Genomic DNA, 16973 nt, shown 5'->3' on the forward strand with positions numbered 1-16973 from the left:
AGTAGCTGAATGCCTTCCTTAACCTTGCTTCTACCTACTCAACAAAGGACATGGAAGCCTCTTGTAAAACTTTTTATTATAAAGAATTTCAAGCATAATCGAAGGTAGACAGAATGGTATAGTAAACCCACGTGTACGTATCACCCAGCTCCAACAATTATCAACTCATGGCCAGTCTGGTTTCCTCTATGCTCTATCCACATCCATTGTGTTATTTTGGAGCACATCTCTGACATCATACCATTTCATCATAGTTATTTCGGTTCGTATCTCTAAAAGATAAGGACTTTAAAAAAACATAATCATACTACAATTTTTACCCTACAAAACAATTCCTTAATATTATTAAATAGTACTCAATTTTCTAATAGTCTCATAAGTGTCATAATTCTTTTAAACAGGACCATACATTGTTTTTGGTATATCTTAATCTTTAGGTTTCTCCCCCATATGTTTCTCTGATCCCACCTCTCTCCCTTCCTTGCAATTTATTTGTTGAAAAAACTGAGTTCTACAGAGTTTCTGACACTATGGATTTTGCTGACTGCATCTCTGTGGTACAACTAATGTGATCCTTTATCTTCTGTATTTCTTGTGAATTGATAGTTGAATCTAGAGGCTTCATCAAGTTCAGGTTGTTTTATTTTATTTGATCTTTTGCAAGACTGCTTAAAAGGTGTTTTGGTTTTCTTCTCGTTAGAAGTTATGTAATGCCTATTTATCTCTCTCTTTGTGATGTTGCAGCTATTGATGCACAAGGCCTAGAGCTATTAATTAATTAGGAATTGCAAAATGTTCCTACTCTAATTTTATCTTTTTTCCTTCGTTTATTATCTGGAATTTTTTTTAAAGAGAAACTTCCTCGTATCCATTATAGTTTACCCGGTGGTTGGTTTGTATAGGAGAGGTAGGATAATGTGTGATTCTTTCCCTTCATTTACCTCTTACTAAAAAAAGTTCTCTAGAATCCTCCAGTGTTAGAGAATGCCTTTTTTTTTTTTCAAACATTGAGACCGCTTAAGATCTTCTTCTATCCTTTCAATTCAGAAATTTTATCAGGATGCGTCTAGTTGTTGACCTTTATTTTCCCGCCATCAATGCCTGAAACTTGAACCATCTTCTGTATCATGTCTTTCTGCAGTTGTGGGATATTTCTTCCATTGTTTGTGTAATCATTGCCTTTTCTCAGTCTGTTTTTCCCTTCCACTTTAGCTTCTGTCATTAACATTTGTTCTCCTGGATCTGAGTCTTTGCTGCACATTGTCTTGTACTACACATGATTTCTTCCTCTTTGGAGTTTTGTTCTGTATGTCTGAACATTTTTCCAACTTGATCTTTCACACTGTTAATTTGGTCTTAACAGTGTCCATCCCATTGTTCAATTTAGCTATTGAATGTTTATATTTATAAAGCTTGTTTTTACCTCCAAGACTCTCCTTAAGTGTTTTTAATAATACTAATTATTATTTTTTCGTTCAAGCTGTTGTTGCTCTCCTCCAGCAGTTTTGTTCCACTAGGAGCCACCTGTTCTGGGTTTTCTGTTTGTTCTTCATGGCTTTAGCCCATTGGTATGTAGTCATTTTCCTGTATTTAATTTATGCCTCTTTCTACCCTTGGCGCTGAAGTCGAATGGTGGACACATACTGTTAAGTGGCGAGTGTTGGGAGGTGCATGGCTCAGTCCTCTGGGCCTACTGTAGAGGAGTAGGAAGGACTCAGCTGAGTAAGTTGTGCAGCTCCAGTGTGACTCCTTGGAGGCTAGGAGACCAGTAGGAATTTCAGAACACACAGGCTGGTTCTCTTGGCAACCCACCAATTTCTATAGCTCCCTCCCCAAAACTGTAGCATTCCTATTTTTGCCCTGGGGCTCCTTGCTCACGCTAGGGCCTCCTTTCTCCAGTAGGGGGAAAACATACCAGCTCTCTTTATCTGGATCCTAAGACTTCAACCCACCCTTCTGGCGCACTTGGATATTGATTTTAATAAGTACTCAAGAGAAGGTAATTGGTATTTGGATTGGATTTGGGAAGGGAAGACTGCAGGGATGCAATCAAACTACCATTTTTCCTGAAGCCCTTGGAAGTCTTAAATTAGACATTTTCAAACTGTATGAGCATGCTATAAAGACCTTTTAGGTGGAGGATTGCAACAAATATCTGAAAAATAGTCAGTGTGGAATTCCCAGATAGCTGGTTAACCCTCTCACGCCTTCAAGTCTTTGCTCAAGCCTCACCTTCTCAGTGATGCCTACCCTGACCACCCTATTCATGCTGTAACTTTTATGCCCTATCTTCACGCTCCCATTGCCCTTCCCCTGCTTTATTTTTCCCCAGCTCCTAGCACCTTCTTATATACTAGATAATTACTTAGATGTTCTAGACACATCACTAAACATAATGACACCAGAATGGATAATTTTTTAACACTTTCCTCTCCTCCCCTAAATGATGAAAGTATTTTCACATTTCATAAATGAAATTATTCACTTATTATGCAGACAGTGAAAGTTCTTTTGAGCTTCCTTATTATAATCATGCCAGTAAAATAAATAAGAAAAAGGAAATACACAATATAGAAGGCAGGAAAAAAGCACAACTATTTAGCTAGTTGTTGTTATATCTAGTTAACTGTTTGAACTTTGGTTACAGGCTGATACTTTATGTAATTAATTGCCCACTAACTAATAAGTGATTTAAAAAAAAATAAAACTCAAAATCTCCAAAGTACAGTTTAGGCAACTGCTGATAAAATTGCTGATATGTTTTACTCCCTTTTTCTTCCTTAGTTTGGAAACATTTAACACTTTAAAAAGAATAAATGTCAGTGTTAAAAGTATTATTCAAATTTAGTAAAATGTTGAGTGTGAACTAAAATTTGCACTTACCAAACAAAAATGTTCCATCTTGTTGCTTGCAGTCTGTTTCATTGTTTAAAATTTTAAATGCACATATAAATACCGAAAGAGCCCGTATGATGACAGCATTGGAGTAATTCAAGTTCTGTTTCTTGATCTTTACAATCCCTGTGCTATCATTGTTTATTTTGAATCTGTGGTTTAAGTGCAGAAGAATGTAGTACCACAGGATTGAAGCGACCTGCGTCCTAGGAAAGGGTTGGAGACAACAACTCTGTGCTAAGCAAGCCGAAGTATATCAAAGCATTGTGAGCTACTCCTGAAACAAGTGTGCGTGGTTAAGTCTGCATGTATGCAGGCCAACTTTATAACTGGGAGTTTTCCAAATGGACGTCTATGTAGAAAACAAAGTTTATTAAATAGAAGCTTATTACGTATTATTTAAACTCAGCAGTAACTGTGGCAATTGTTTAGAACTTAGACCGAAAAAAGTTTTTTTCAGGGGAGAGTATTTTATCAGTGCCTTTGATTAGAATTGCTGGCACATGGTGGTAATAAAAAGCAAACTGCTTTTTAGTCAGTTTGACTATTTTTTATAAATTCTCTACAAAGCATTCCCTTATTGCCTGCACGAGGGCTGACTGATCCCACCATCCCATCTTGAGTATGCCACTAATTAAATGTATTATCTGCTGTACCCTTGTTCTGCATCCCCATCCCGTGTTGGCTCTGTGAGGGCAGGAATCTTTGTTTTGTTTAATGATGTATCCCATCTAGAATAATGGTTGGCATCTAGTAGGTGCTCAATAAATATGTGTTGAATAAACAAATGAACAAATGATGCTCAGGGTTGGGGACATTCCTTTCTATGTCTTTTTCTTTCCCAAATATTTATAAGAGAGATCAGAATATAGTGGGTACTTCGTTAATGCTAACTGACTGACTTAAATGCTTGGTTTAAGATTTTTTCTTTGCATCCTTACATTCCCATATGAATTTTAGGACATGGACATCTTTGGAGGACCGTTATTCTGCCTACCTCAGCATCTTAATATTAAATCTTCTTATCCATGAACAAAGTATATCTCTCCCTATATTTACGTGTTCTTAAATTTCCGTCAATTTTCAGTGTGCAGATCTTTTATTTCTTTTGTCATATTTACCCCATTTCGTATTTTTTGATGCTATTGTAAATTTTGATGTTTTTAAAATTTAAAATTCCAGGCTGGCCTGGTGGCGCAGCGGTTAAGTTCACACGTTTCACTTCTCGGCGGCCCAGGGTTTGCTGGTTCAGATTCCGGGTGCAGACATGGCACTGCTTGGCAAGCCATGCTGTGGTAGGCGTCCCACATATAGAGTGGAGGAAGATGGGCACCGATGTTAGCTCAGGGCCAGTCTTCCTCAGCAAAAAGAGGAGGATTGGCAGTAGTTAGCTGAGGGCTAATCTTCCTCAAAAAAAATAAATTAAATAAATAAATAAAATAAAATTCCAATTGTTTTTTACTATCATGTATAATTTAGTTTTCGTTTGTGGATCTTGTATTCTACAACCTTTCTAAAATTAATTTATTCTGAGAAGGTTAATTGGATTTTCTACATATCATGATCATATTGTCTGTGAATTGACAGTTTTGCTTCTTCCTTTCCAACCTGGGTGCTTTTTCTTTCTTTTTCTTGCCTGATTAAAATGGTTGGAACCTCCAGTACAATGTTGAGTAGAAGTAGTTTCAAAATATTTGGGCATTTTTTCAGAGATCTTTACGTTATTGATTTCTAATTCATGCTCAGAGAACATACTTTTAAATTTACTGAGACTTGTGTTATAGCCCAGAATGTGGTCTGTCTTGGTAAGTGCTCTGTGTACACGAGAAGAATGTGTATTTTGCTGGTATTGGATGGAGTATTCTGTAAATGTCAATCAGGTCATGTTGGTTGATAGTGTTGTTCAAGTCTACGATATATGTGCTGATTTTTCTATGTAGTTGTTCTATCAGTTATTGAGGGGGGATTTTTTTTAAAGTGTACAATTTAGGACCTTTTAGTATATTCAGAGTTGTGCAACCATCACTATAACCAATTTTAGAATATTTTCATTATGCCACAGAGAAACCCTGCACCTCTTAGCTGTTAACCCCCAATCCCTCCGTCCCTCTCTCATCCCTAGGCAACCAGTAATCTACTTCCTGTCTCCATGGATTTGCCTATCTGAATGTTTCGTACAATAGAATCACACAATATCTGGTCCTCTGTAACTGGCTTCTTTAACTTAGATGTTTTGGGGTTTTTGTTTTTCTATTTTTTAAATTTTTATACAGCTTTATTGAAGTATTATTTACATTCCATTAAATTCACTCATTTTAAAGTGTATCATTAGAGGAATTTTAATAAATTTATACAACTGTGCAACCATCACCACAATCCAAGTTATAGAACATTTTCATCATCCAAAAAATTCCCTTGTGGCCATGTGTAGTCACTCCCCACTTCCAGGCCCAGGCAACTACTGATCATCTTTCTGTCTCTGTAGTTTTGCCTTTTCTAGAAATTTCATATAAATGGAATTGTTCGATATGTAGTCTTTTGTGTCTGGCTTCTTTCACTTAGCCTAATGTTTTTGACGTTCATATCATGTCAGTAGTGCTTTCTCTTTTATTGCTGAATGATGATATTCCTTTGTTTGGGTATACCACATTTTGTTTACCCATTCATCAGTTGATGGACATTTGAGTGTTTCCAGTTTTGGGCTATTATGAAATATGCAGCTATGACCATTTATGTCCAGGACTTTATATGGACGTATGTTGTCATTTCTCTTGGATAGAGATGTCTAGGAGTGGGATTGCTGGGTCATGTGTAAGTGTATGTTTAATGTTTTAAGAAACTGCCAAACCATTTTCTGAGATGATTCTACTATTTTACATTCCCACCAGCATTATATAAGGGTTCCAGTTTCTCCATATCCTTGCTTGCACTTGATTGTCAGTCTTTTGGATTATAATCATTCTAGTGAGTGTAAAGTGGTTTCTTGTGGTTTTAATTTGCACTTCCCTAATGACTAATGCTGTTGAGGATCTTTTCTTGTCCTTAATTTTCTAGTCATACTTTTTTTTGAAGTGTCCAAATCTTTTGCCCATTTTAAAAAATTGGGTTGTTTTGTTTTATTATTGAGTTGCATGAGTTCTTTATATATTCTGAATTAACTCTTTTATCAGATATGTGATCTGCAGTTATTTTTTCCCAGTCTGTGGCTTGTCTCTTCCATTTTCTTTTCTTTTTAATTGATTTTTTTATTGAGGTCATAATAGTTTATAACATTGTGGAACTTCAGTTGTACATTATTAGTTTTTAGTCACCATATAAATATGCCCCTTTACCCCTTGTGCCCACCAACCCAACCCTCTTCTCCTCTGGTAACCACTAAACTGTTCTCTTTGTCCGTGTGTTTATCTTCCACATATGAGTGAAATCACATGGTGTTTGTCTTTCTCTGTCTGGCTTAATTCAATTAACATAATACCCTCAAGGTCCATCCATGTTGTTGCAATTGGAACAATTTTGTCTTTTTTTATGGCTTAATAGTGTTCCATGTGTGTATACACCAGATCTTCTTTATCCAGTCATCAGTTGATGGGCCCTTGGGTTGCTTCCACTTCTTGGCTATAGTGAATAATGCTGCAATGAACATAGGGGTGCGTAAGTCTCTTTGAATTGTTGATTTCAAGTTCGTTGGCTAAATACCCAGTAGTGGGATAGCTGGATTGTATGGTAGTTCTGTTTTTAATTTTTTGAGAAATCTCCATACTGTTTTCTATGGTGGCTGCACCAGTTTGCATTCGAGAGAAGGGTATTCAAATCTCTGACTATAATTGTGGATTTGTCTATTTCTCCTTACAGTTCTGTCAGTTACTGTTTCATGTATATATTTTTTGAAGAAGAAGAAGATTAGCCCTGAGCTAACATCTGTTGACAATCCTCTTCTTTTTGCTGAGGAAGACTGGCCCTGAGCTAACATTCATGCCCATCTTCCTCTATATGTGGGATGCCTACCCAGCATGGCGTGCCAAGCAGTGCCATGTCTGCACCTGGCATCCAAACCAGCGAACCCCAGGCCGCCAAAGCGGAACATGCGCACTTAACTGCTATGCCACTGGGCCGGCCCCTGCTTCATATATTTTTAAGCTCTGTTATTGGGGCATAAATGTTTTGGATAATTATGTCTCTTGGTTAATTGACCCCTTTATCATTATGAAATGATCTTCTTTATACCTTTTGATACTCTTGCCTAATTCTAATATAGCTTCTCCAGCTTTCTTTTGATTATTAATAGCATGGCATACATTTTTACCACCCTTTTGTTTTTAACTTGTTCATGTTTTTATATTTACAGTATATTTCTTGTAGGCAGCATATAGTTGTATCTTGTCTTTTTAACCTATTGTCAGATTGCTTTTCATGGGGCTGTTTAATGCAATCATTAATAGGGTTGGGTTTAAGTCTATAATTTTGCTATTTGTTTTGTATTTGTCTCATCTTTCTTTGTTCCCTTTTTATTCTTATTCTGCTGCCTTTTGGATTAATTTAGTATTGCTTGTAATCCCCTTTGTCAATTATCTTTTAAAGAAGACAGGTAGACAGATAAGTAAGTAAATACCAAGTAACAAAAGTGGTAAGAGCTATGGAGAAAAACAAAACTGGAGAAGGGAATAGGAGTGATCTAGTTTGGGTAACGGGGAGAGTTGGTGGCGGTTTTCATTAGGATGGTCAGGAAAGGTTATACCTGAAAAGATGACATTTAAGCAAAGATCTGAAGAAGATGGAGTAAGTCATGTGGATATCTAGGAGAAGAGAATTCCAGATTGAACAACAATTGTTTATAATGGTTTATAATCGTGAATATGCCTAATAGTTTGAAGGAGCAGCGAGGAGGCCAGCGTGGCTAGAGCAGAGTGCAGAGAGGGCTGTGAGAGCAGACAGGCAATGGAGGGCTAGATTGTGGAGTGCTGTACATGAGTCTCTGGGTGAGATGGAAAGCTACCGCTGGGCTTTGAGCTGGAAAGGACGTGATCTGACTTAGGTTTTAAAAAGATCACTCTGGGGGCCAGCCCCGTGGCCGAGTGGTTAAGTTTGCACACTCCACTTTGGCGGCCCAGGGTTTTGCTGATTCAGATCCTGGGTGCAGATATACAACTATGTACTTGGGGCACTTTGGGGAGAAGAAGAAGAAGAAAAAAAGAAGATTGGCAATAGATGTCGGCTCAGGTACCAATCTTAAAAAAAAAGATCACTCTGGCTACTGTATTGAGAATAAACTGTTGGAAAGGGGGAGCAAGAATAGAAATGAGAAAGACAGCTGGGAGGTTATTATAATCTATTAGAGATGATGGTAAGTCAGCCCACGCCTGTGAGAAGTGGTTGGATTCTGGATATTTTGAAGGTAGACATGAAGGATTTGCTGATGAATTGGATATGGGTGTGAGAAAAGGAGAGGATTCAAGAATGATTCCACAGTATGGGCCTAAGGAAATGGAAGGGCAGAATTATACTCTGACATGGAAAAACTATGGAAGTCAATTGTCCACAACAGCCTAGCACATGGTAGGTGCTTTGTGTTGGAAAAGGCTGTCTTGTGCATGCAGTCTTTCAACCCCCTCTTGGCCACGAAAGAATGGGAGTTGGGCCTGGAACGCTTCCTTACCAAGAGATAAAGAGTCCTTACAGTCTGTGCTCCTTTGTTCTGCTTAAGCATCCTATGGCACCTGGCCAACTCCACTGCTCTATCTGTCCCCTTAGGGGAGGGGACAGGGTCCTTCTGCTGCAGCACGAGAGGGGTGAGTGCAGGCAACTACCCTGTGTCAGCTGCTTAGAGGGACCTGCTGGCCAAAGGGAAACCAACCCCCACTAATGATGCTAATCTTGCTCTGTGTCTCCTCTATATGAGTAAAGCACTGTTCCATCCAGTGTTTGACTGTGTCGCGTGGTGACTCCAGTACCAAGTAGCAGTGGGCAGAAATGTTTAGACTGATACTCCTGGTGATAGACAACAGAAGCCACTTGCTCAACACTTTGTAAATATTGAATGAATAAATAAATGAATGAATAGAAAGGCTAGGACTTAAGTTAGGGGCTGTTAATTTTGAGATGACTATTAGGTTTTGGTTTTTGTTTTTGTTTTGAGGAAGATTAGCCCTCAGCTAACTACTGCCAATCCTCCTCTTTTTGCTGAAGAAGACTGGCCCTGAGCTGACATCCACGCCCATCTTCCTCTACTTTATACATGGGACACCTACCACAGCATGGCTTTTGCCAAGCGGTGCCATGTCCACACCTGGGATCCGAACCGGCGAACCCCAGGCCATGGAGAAGCGGAACGTGCAAACTTAACTGCTGCGCCGCTGGGCTGGCGTCACTATTAGACCTTTAAGTGGAGATATTGAGTGGGTAATTGGATGTAACAGTTTAGAGGGCAGGGGAGAATTCTACTGGGACTCTCCTGAAAGTCATTAGCCATCGCTTGAAAAAAATTATAAAATAATTTGTGAAGAATTGGCATCTCCATAATGAGTATTTCTACCCAACAAGAGATGTATATAAGAATGTTCATAATAGAATTATTTGTGGTAAACCTAAAATGGAAGATAATATTTACCAAGAAAAGAATGAAAAAATAAATTGCAGTATAATCATAGAATGGTATTCTACAGTAATGAAAATGAATGAACTCAGGTACATTCAGCAACATTGATGAAGCTACACATAAAATAATTCTTTATGTATGATTCCATTCATGTAAATAAAACTAAACTATGGTGTTAGAGGTCAGGGGGAAGGAAGCAGGTAGTGATTGGGAGACAGCACTAGGGTACCTACTGGAAGGCTGATAATGTTCTGTTTCTTTGCCTGGGTAGTGATTGTGTGTTTGCTTTATCATTGTTCATTGAGATGTACATTTATGTTTTGGACACTTTTTTGGATATATGTTATATTTCCAAAGTTGATATGTTAACATACTGCCTTCCAAAGAATTTGCTGACCAGATTCTAGTTTCCAAAGCTGTGCTTGACTCCTGACTGTGCTTGTGGTTTTAGGTGGTTCATTAAACTGTAGTGGGAAGAGTGTTGTACAAACAACTGACTTCCTAATACTGGGAAAAAGGCAGAATACGACCACCGAAGGAAATAGTGCAGGGCTTATCATGCCCCCCTTGATATCTAAAATGTTGTTCAATTTTTAAGTTTAAGGAATTTAAAGTGAATTAGAGAAAACTCAATAGGAAATCTTGAGTTTAAATATAGCATTAAAGCTCTAAACCCCACATATGAAACTATATAAGAACATTATTTCTCAATAGAATGCAGTAACCATGTAAAAATGTACTTAAGTTGAGTTAGGTAAGTGTTAATTATTTTGAGCTTTGAACATTAAGGTGAGTCTATAATTTCGTCTTATTTATACAAGCATGTTTACCTTACAGTGTTTATTAATGATATTAAAGCTACCTATACAGGGTAGTCACTTAAGACCCAAATCCCGCTTTAATTATCTATTAGTCATGTGCTCCCTGACGTTTTGGTTTAATTGCCTCAACTCCTCTCCACAGCTATAGACCATATCTAACAAGATAAAATATAATGGGGTAAGTCCAAGGTCTTACATTTAGGTTGAGATGAAGAAAGCAAAGGTATGATTTACCAACATAGATGATGAAGTTTCAGGAGGTTTTATTGATATAAGACCAAACTCTTCGATCGGACTACCTCCTCAAAAGGTTAATGTGATCATAGGCTCCACTACTGCAAGCAGCAGGAGGTAATTAGACCACACAAAGAGTGTTATGGTCAGTTTGGGGCACCATATTTTAGGAATAACGTTGACAAATTAGAGCTCATGCAAAGAAAAGTAGCAGGTTTTAGGGGTTATGAAAATGGATTATATAACTGAAGAAATTAGGATTCTGAAGTCTCATAGCAACCCTGTAAGGCATTATCCCCATCTTACAGAAAGGAAATTGAGGCTCAGAGAGAATTAATGATTTATTAAAACATAACTGAAAAGTGGTTGGCTCAGACCCCACATGTATTGATTCTTAATCTGGTATTCTTTTGTTTCAAAACATCAGTTTTAATTATATTTTTAAAAAGCTTGTCTGTTAGCCTTCTATGAAGAGACACTTGAAACTGTAAGGGAATCATTACAGATTAAATGAAAGGAAAGAGAAAATTTGGAACAGGAAGATCAATGTAAGAAAATACTTTGCTTATCAGTATTATAAGTTTATTAGTATCACTGAAATTTATTGTCTTATGCATATTTCTCTGTCTCTCTTTTTCAAGGTTTTTGAGTCCAATGAAGAATCTGGTTATCTTGTTCTCACCATAGTTATATCAGGTCATTTCTTCATTTCCCAAGGACAGACACTACTGGTAAGTTTTATGCATATAGTTTAATATGAAAATATATTTCTTTATTTTCATAGCTTTACATTAATTTTTGTATCCTCGAGCTTCTTCAGTCCCACTAAAATTCATCACGTTCAACAAATTAAACATTTATCAAATGTTCTTTAACAGTAGGAAATACAAAAACGTACTGAATATTGCCTGCCCTAAAGGGATTTAGAGTTTTGTTGGAAGTCAAAGTGGATCAAACGGTCGAGATTAACTGGTATTATAAAGGATTCTTAACTGGGGAGATGAGGCTGAAGACAGGCCAGATTTATAGAGAAATGTGTGGAGGGTTTTCCAGATAGTGTATCCAGAAGAAAGAGCATATCCAGAAGAATAGGTTTAAGGAAATAGCTGAAAGAGAACTTGACACGTGGTTTTATTGATATAGCCCTCTCTAAAACCCTAATTTTATAGAGATGCATTTGTTCTTTATTCTGAATACAAGAAAGTAAATGTAATGGAAGAGTATTACATCATTTAGCTGTGAATAATGTCTACATAGACATAATAAACTTGTACAAATATTTACTGAATATCTATGAGGGCATAATTTATTAATTTAACAAATATTTATTGAGCAATTACTATATGCTAGGCATTGTTCTAGGTGCTAGGAATATAGCAGTGAACAGCAAAGACAAAAATCCCTGTCATTATGGAGTTTCATCATTCTAATGGGGAGAAACAGCAATAGAAGGTCAAATATATTCAAAAGACATGAATTTTTGGTGAATCCCTTACATGTTCTATTATAGTCTGATGGCAGCATCTCACAGTTTTACGTTGTGATGATTCATCTCTCCGTTTAAGTGGAATATAGCCTTATCTTTGAGTGTGAGGTAACCTGCAAAGTCATCTTTGTGTTCCTCGTGACTTTTAAAACTGCAGCATGAGTTGTACTGTTAGGGCTTGTTTCAGTTGCAAGAGATGAGATTTCTTCTTCACCTGCAAATGAAGAATATTCCAGACAGTGGACTAAGGGATACCTAGCACACAGCTAGTTCTCCCTGTCAGTATTGTGAGTCTTTGCTGAATGGTGACATTTATGCAGTTTGGCTTCCTCAGACATAGGGGGCCACTGTGCTTAGTCTTTGTGCCATCGGTTTGCCCCAGTTGGTAAATGTTGTTACAAACTGGTGGAGGTTTCTTTGTATCATACATGGGATGATTTTTGCACTGCATTTACCAAACTAAGTTTATCAAATTCCAAGACACCCACTACTGAGAAATATAAAGGTAACTATAATTTGTACATGTTATATATGTATATAACTTAGATATTGAATATTTTTTTAAATCTTTAAAAATTTTTTTAAATCACCTTATTGAGGTATAATTTACGTAAAATAAAATTCACTAATTTTAAGTGTTTGATTTGATGTATTTTGATAAATGTATGTACTCATATAACCACCACGACAATCATGATATAGAAGATTTCAATAAACCCGAAAAGTTTCCCTGTGCCCCTTTGCAGTCAGTCGGTCTGCCCATCATTGGCACCTAGCAAACCACTGATCTGCTTTCTGTCACCATAGTTTTGCCTTTTCTAGCATTTCTTATAAATGAAGTCATGTAATAGGTGGTCTTTTGTGTCTGGCTTCTTCCACTTAGCATAATGCTTTCGAGATTCATCTATATTGTTCATTCCTTTTTACTACTGAATAGTACTCCATTTTATGGATAAACCTAATTTGCTTATCCATTCAACTTTTGATAGACATTCGGATTGTTTCCGTTTTTTGGCTGTTATGGATGATGCTGTTATAAACATTTGTATACAAGCCCTTGTATGTACATGTATTTTCATTTTTCTTTGGTAAATTCCCTAGAGAGGACCTGTTGCTGGGTCATATGGGAAATCTATGTTTAACTTTATAAGAAACTGCAAAATTGTTTTCCAAAGTTGCATTCCCACAAGCAATGTGTGAGGGTTCCTGTTGTTCCACATCCTCACCAACATTTGGTATTGTCAGTCTTTTTAAGTTTAACTATTCTAGTGGGTGTGTATTTCATGGTGGTTTAATTTGCATTCCCTTAATGACTAATGATATTGAACATCTTTTCATATGTTTATTTCCCATTTGTATACCTCACTGGTGAAGTGTCTCTTCATATCTTTTAACCATTTTTCTTGCTGTTAATTTCTCCTTTTAGGTCTGTTCATAGTTGCTTTATGTACTTTGGTGCTCTTGTGTTAGGTGCATATATATTTATAAGTATTATGTCCTCTTGATGGAGTGTCCCTTTTATCATTATAAACTGCCCCTCTTTGTCTCTCATTACCTTTTTTATTTTGAAGTCTGCTTTGTCTGATATAAGTATGGCAACACCTGCTTTCTTTTGTTTGCCATTTGCTTGGAGTATTGTCTTCCATCCCTTCATTCTGAGCCTGTGTTTGTCTTTAGAGCTGAGATGTGTTTCCTGGAGGCAACGTATTGTTGGGTCTTGTTTTTTAATCCGTCCTGCCACTCTGTGTCTTTTGATTGGAGAATTCAGTACATTTACATTTAGAGTGATTATTGATATATGAGGGTTTAATGCTGCCATATTATCACTTGTTTTCCGGTTACTCTGTATTTCCCTTGTTTCTCATCGCATGTATTTCTGACTGCCAGTTCAGTTTGGTGATTTTCTGTGATGGTTTTCTCAGTTTTCTCTTTATTTATCCTTTATGTCTCTGTTGGGATTTTTTGTTTAGTGATTACCATGAGGTTTGTATAAAAGGTCTCATAGATGAGATGGTCCATTTTCTGATAGCCTGTTATTTCCTTAGTCTAAGCAGGTTCATTCCCTTTCCTCTTCCCCATCTAAGTTATTGTTGTCACAACTTATTCCATTTTGTGTTGTGAGTTTGTGATTAAAATGAAGTGATTTATAGCTATTTTTTAATTTTATTTATTTATTTAAGATTTTATTTTTTCCTTTTTCTCCCCAAACCCCTCCAGTACATAGTTGTGTATTTTTAGTTGTGGGTCCTTCTAGCCACAGCATATGGGATGCTGCCCCAGCATGGCCCAATGAGTAGTGCCATGTCCGTGCCCAGGATCCGAACTGGTGAAACCCTGGGCTGCTGAAGCAGAGTGTGCAAACCCAACCACTCGGCCATGGTGCCGGCCCCTATTTATTTATTTTTATTTTTTGAGGAAGATTAGCCCCGAACTAACATCTGCCACCAATACTCCTCTTTTTGCTGAAGAAGATTGACTCTAACATCCATGCCCATCTTCCTCTATTTTATACATGGGACGCCTGCCACAGCGTGGCTTGATAAGTGGTGCGTAGGTCTGCGCCCAGGATCCAAACCACCGAATCTCAGGCCACTGAAGTGGAACACACAAACTTAACGGCTATGCCACCAGGCAAGCCCCTGATTATAGCTATTTTTGATGCTTTCCTTCCCTCTATCTTTAATGTTATAAATAAGTGTTTGCTAATCTGTTTTGATAGAGAGCTGCAATTTTCTGACTGTGTCTATCTCCTTGTTCAAGGCTTTGTCAATCCTTTCTTTTTTCTTTTTTTTTCTAGATATGAGGGCCTTCTTGATCATTTCTTTTGGCGGGGGCTCTTGTGGTGATGAACTCCCTCAGCTTTTGTCTGCCTGGGAAAGTTTTTATTTCTCCATCATATCTGAAGGATAGTTTCGCTGGATAGAGTATTCTTGGCTGAAAGTTTTTTCAGTATTTTGCATATATCATTCCACTCTCTCCTTTAACCTATATTAAGGTTTCTGCTGAGAAATCTACTGAAAGCCTGATAGGGGTCCCTTTGTAGGTCTTTTCTTCTGCCTTGCTGCCTGTAATATTTTTTCTTTGTCATTGACTTTTGCCAGTTTTACTAATGTATCCCTAGGAGAAGGACGTTTTACATTGATGTAATTAGGGGTTCTATTAGCTTCATTTACATGTAATTCTAGCTCTTTCCCCAGATTTAGGGAATTCTCAGCTGTTATTTCTTTCAACAAGCTTTCTGCTTCTTTCTCCCTCTCTTCTTCCTCTGGAATACCTGTAATCCTTATGTTGCATTTCCTAATTGAGTCAGATATTTCATGGAGAATTTCTTCATTTCTTTTTAGTCTTAGTTCTCTCTCCTCCTCTACCTGAAGCATTTCTATATTTCTGTCCTCTGACTTACTAATTCTCTTCTCCATAATGTCAGCGCTGTTATTTAAGGATTCCAGATTTTTTGTCTGTGCATGAGGAAGGTTGGCCCTGAGCTAACATCTGTTGCCAATCTTCCTCTTTTTGCTTGATGAAGATTGTCACTGAACTAACATCTGTGCCAGTCTTCCTCTGTTTTATGTGGGATACCGCCACAGTGTGGCTTGATGAGTGGTGAAGGTCTGTGTCTGGGATCTGAACCTGTGAACCCCGGGCCGCTGAAGTGGAGCTGTGAACTTAACCACTACGCCACTGGACTGGCCCCCTGATTTTTTTTTAAATCTCATTCATTTGTGTTCTTTATCTCCAACGTTTGTGTTTGTTTTTTTTAGAGTTTCAATCTCTTTTGTGATGAATTTCCTCTGGTCATTAATTTTATTCATGAGTTCATTGAACTGTCTGTCTGAGTTTTCTTGTATCTTGTTGAGTTTCTTTATGATAACTATTTTGAATTCTCTGTCATTTAGATTGTAAGTGTCTGTGACTTCAGGATTGGTTTCTGGATACTTGTCATTTTCCTTCTGGTCTGAAGTGTTAATGTATTTCTTCGTGCTGTTTGGTGGGGTGGACCTTTGCCATCACATAGTGGTAGTATCTGGTCACAGATTCCACCTGCCACCACTGGGGGAGGGCAGGAGCTGTTTTTTCTAAGAACACCACAACCCCTGGCAGTTGTGCTCATCGGGCTGTCTGTGTCTGGTCACCACCACTTCACACACACAGGCATAGGTGCTCTGGTGGGGATCCCCTGCCCTGGCCAACTGGCCGAGCTGGTGTGCCAGGCAGGATTAGGGGGAGGGGGTGCCTTCTTTCCTACCCGCGCTCCTGCTCTGCACTCCCTGGTGTTTGGATTGGTGGGGGCACCCCCGAAGTGGCTTAGCTGCCTTAGAGTGGAGTGTTCCTGCAGGCTGGGAAGCAACTCTGAGAGCGAAAGTGTTCCTACTAACGGCTGCCTTTCCCCCCTTCTCCTCTCAGAGTCACATGTCAGCTGCCATGCAAGGTCCTGTGCCCTAGATTACTGCCACTGGGGAGGGGAGGAAATCTGCTTACCTCCTTCCACTGCCTCCCTGGGGATCCAGCACCCCCACCTTCACGCGGATGGCTGCGTGGATCTGTCAGATATATTGCGTGGTGTGTATGTCCTCTGTTGGTTAATGAATGTTGTTTTTGTTGTATCTTAGGAGGGAGAACCTAAGGGAACAGCTCACTCAGCCATGCTGCTGATGTTGCTCTCTTTTAACTATTTTTGAGTTGTCTTATTATATTTGAATCATGAGAGTTCTTATTCTGATTACAGGTCTTTTTTTTTTTTTTTTTTTTGCTGAGGAAGATTTGCCCTGAGCTAACATCCATTGCCAGTCTTCCTGTTTTTGTATGTGAGCCGCCACGACAGCATGGCCACTGACAGACAAGTCAGTGTAGGTCCATGCCCGGGAACTGAACCCAGGTGACTGAAGCAGAGGGTGCTGAGCTTAACCACTAGGCCACCAGGGCTGGCCTTGATTACAGGTCTTTT

General features: G+C 38.3%; 1 protein-coding gene across 1 annotated transcript in view; it reads left to right on the plus strand.

Annotated features, from left to right (window-relative positions):
• Positions 1 to 16973, plus strand: part of LOC124236442 (meiotic recombination protein REC114-like) — an 88867-nt gene that overhangs the window by 12273 nt on the left and 59621 nt on the right. The window contains exon 2 of the mRNA XM_046655449.1: positions 11184 to 11273. Within this exon, the coding sequence (XP_046511405.1) occupies positions 11184 to 11273 (90 nt within the window). The remainder of the gene's footprint in view (positions 1 to 11183; positions 11274 to 16973) is intronic.

This window comes from Equus quagga, chromosome 2, assembly GCF_021613505.1.
Source record: "Equus quagga isolate Etosha38 chromosome 2, UCLA_HA_Equagga_1.0, whole genome shotgun sequence".
Classification (NCBI taxonomy): Eukaryota; Metazoa; Chordata; class Mammalia; order Perissodactyla; family Equidae; genus Equus; species Equus quagga.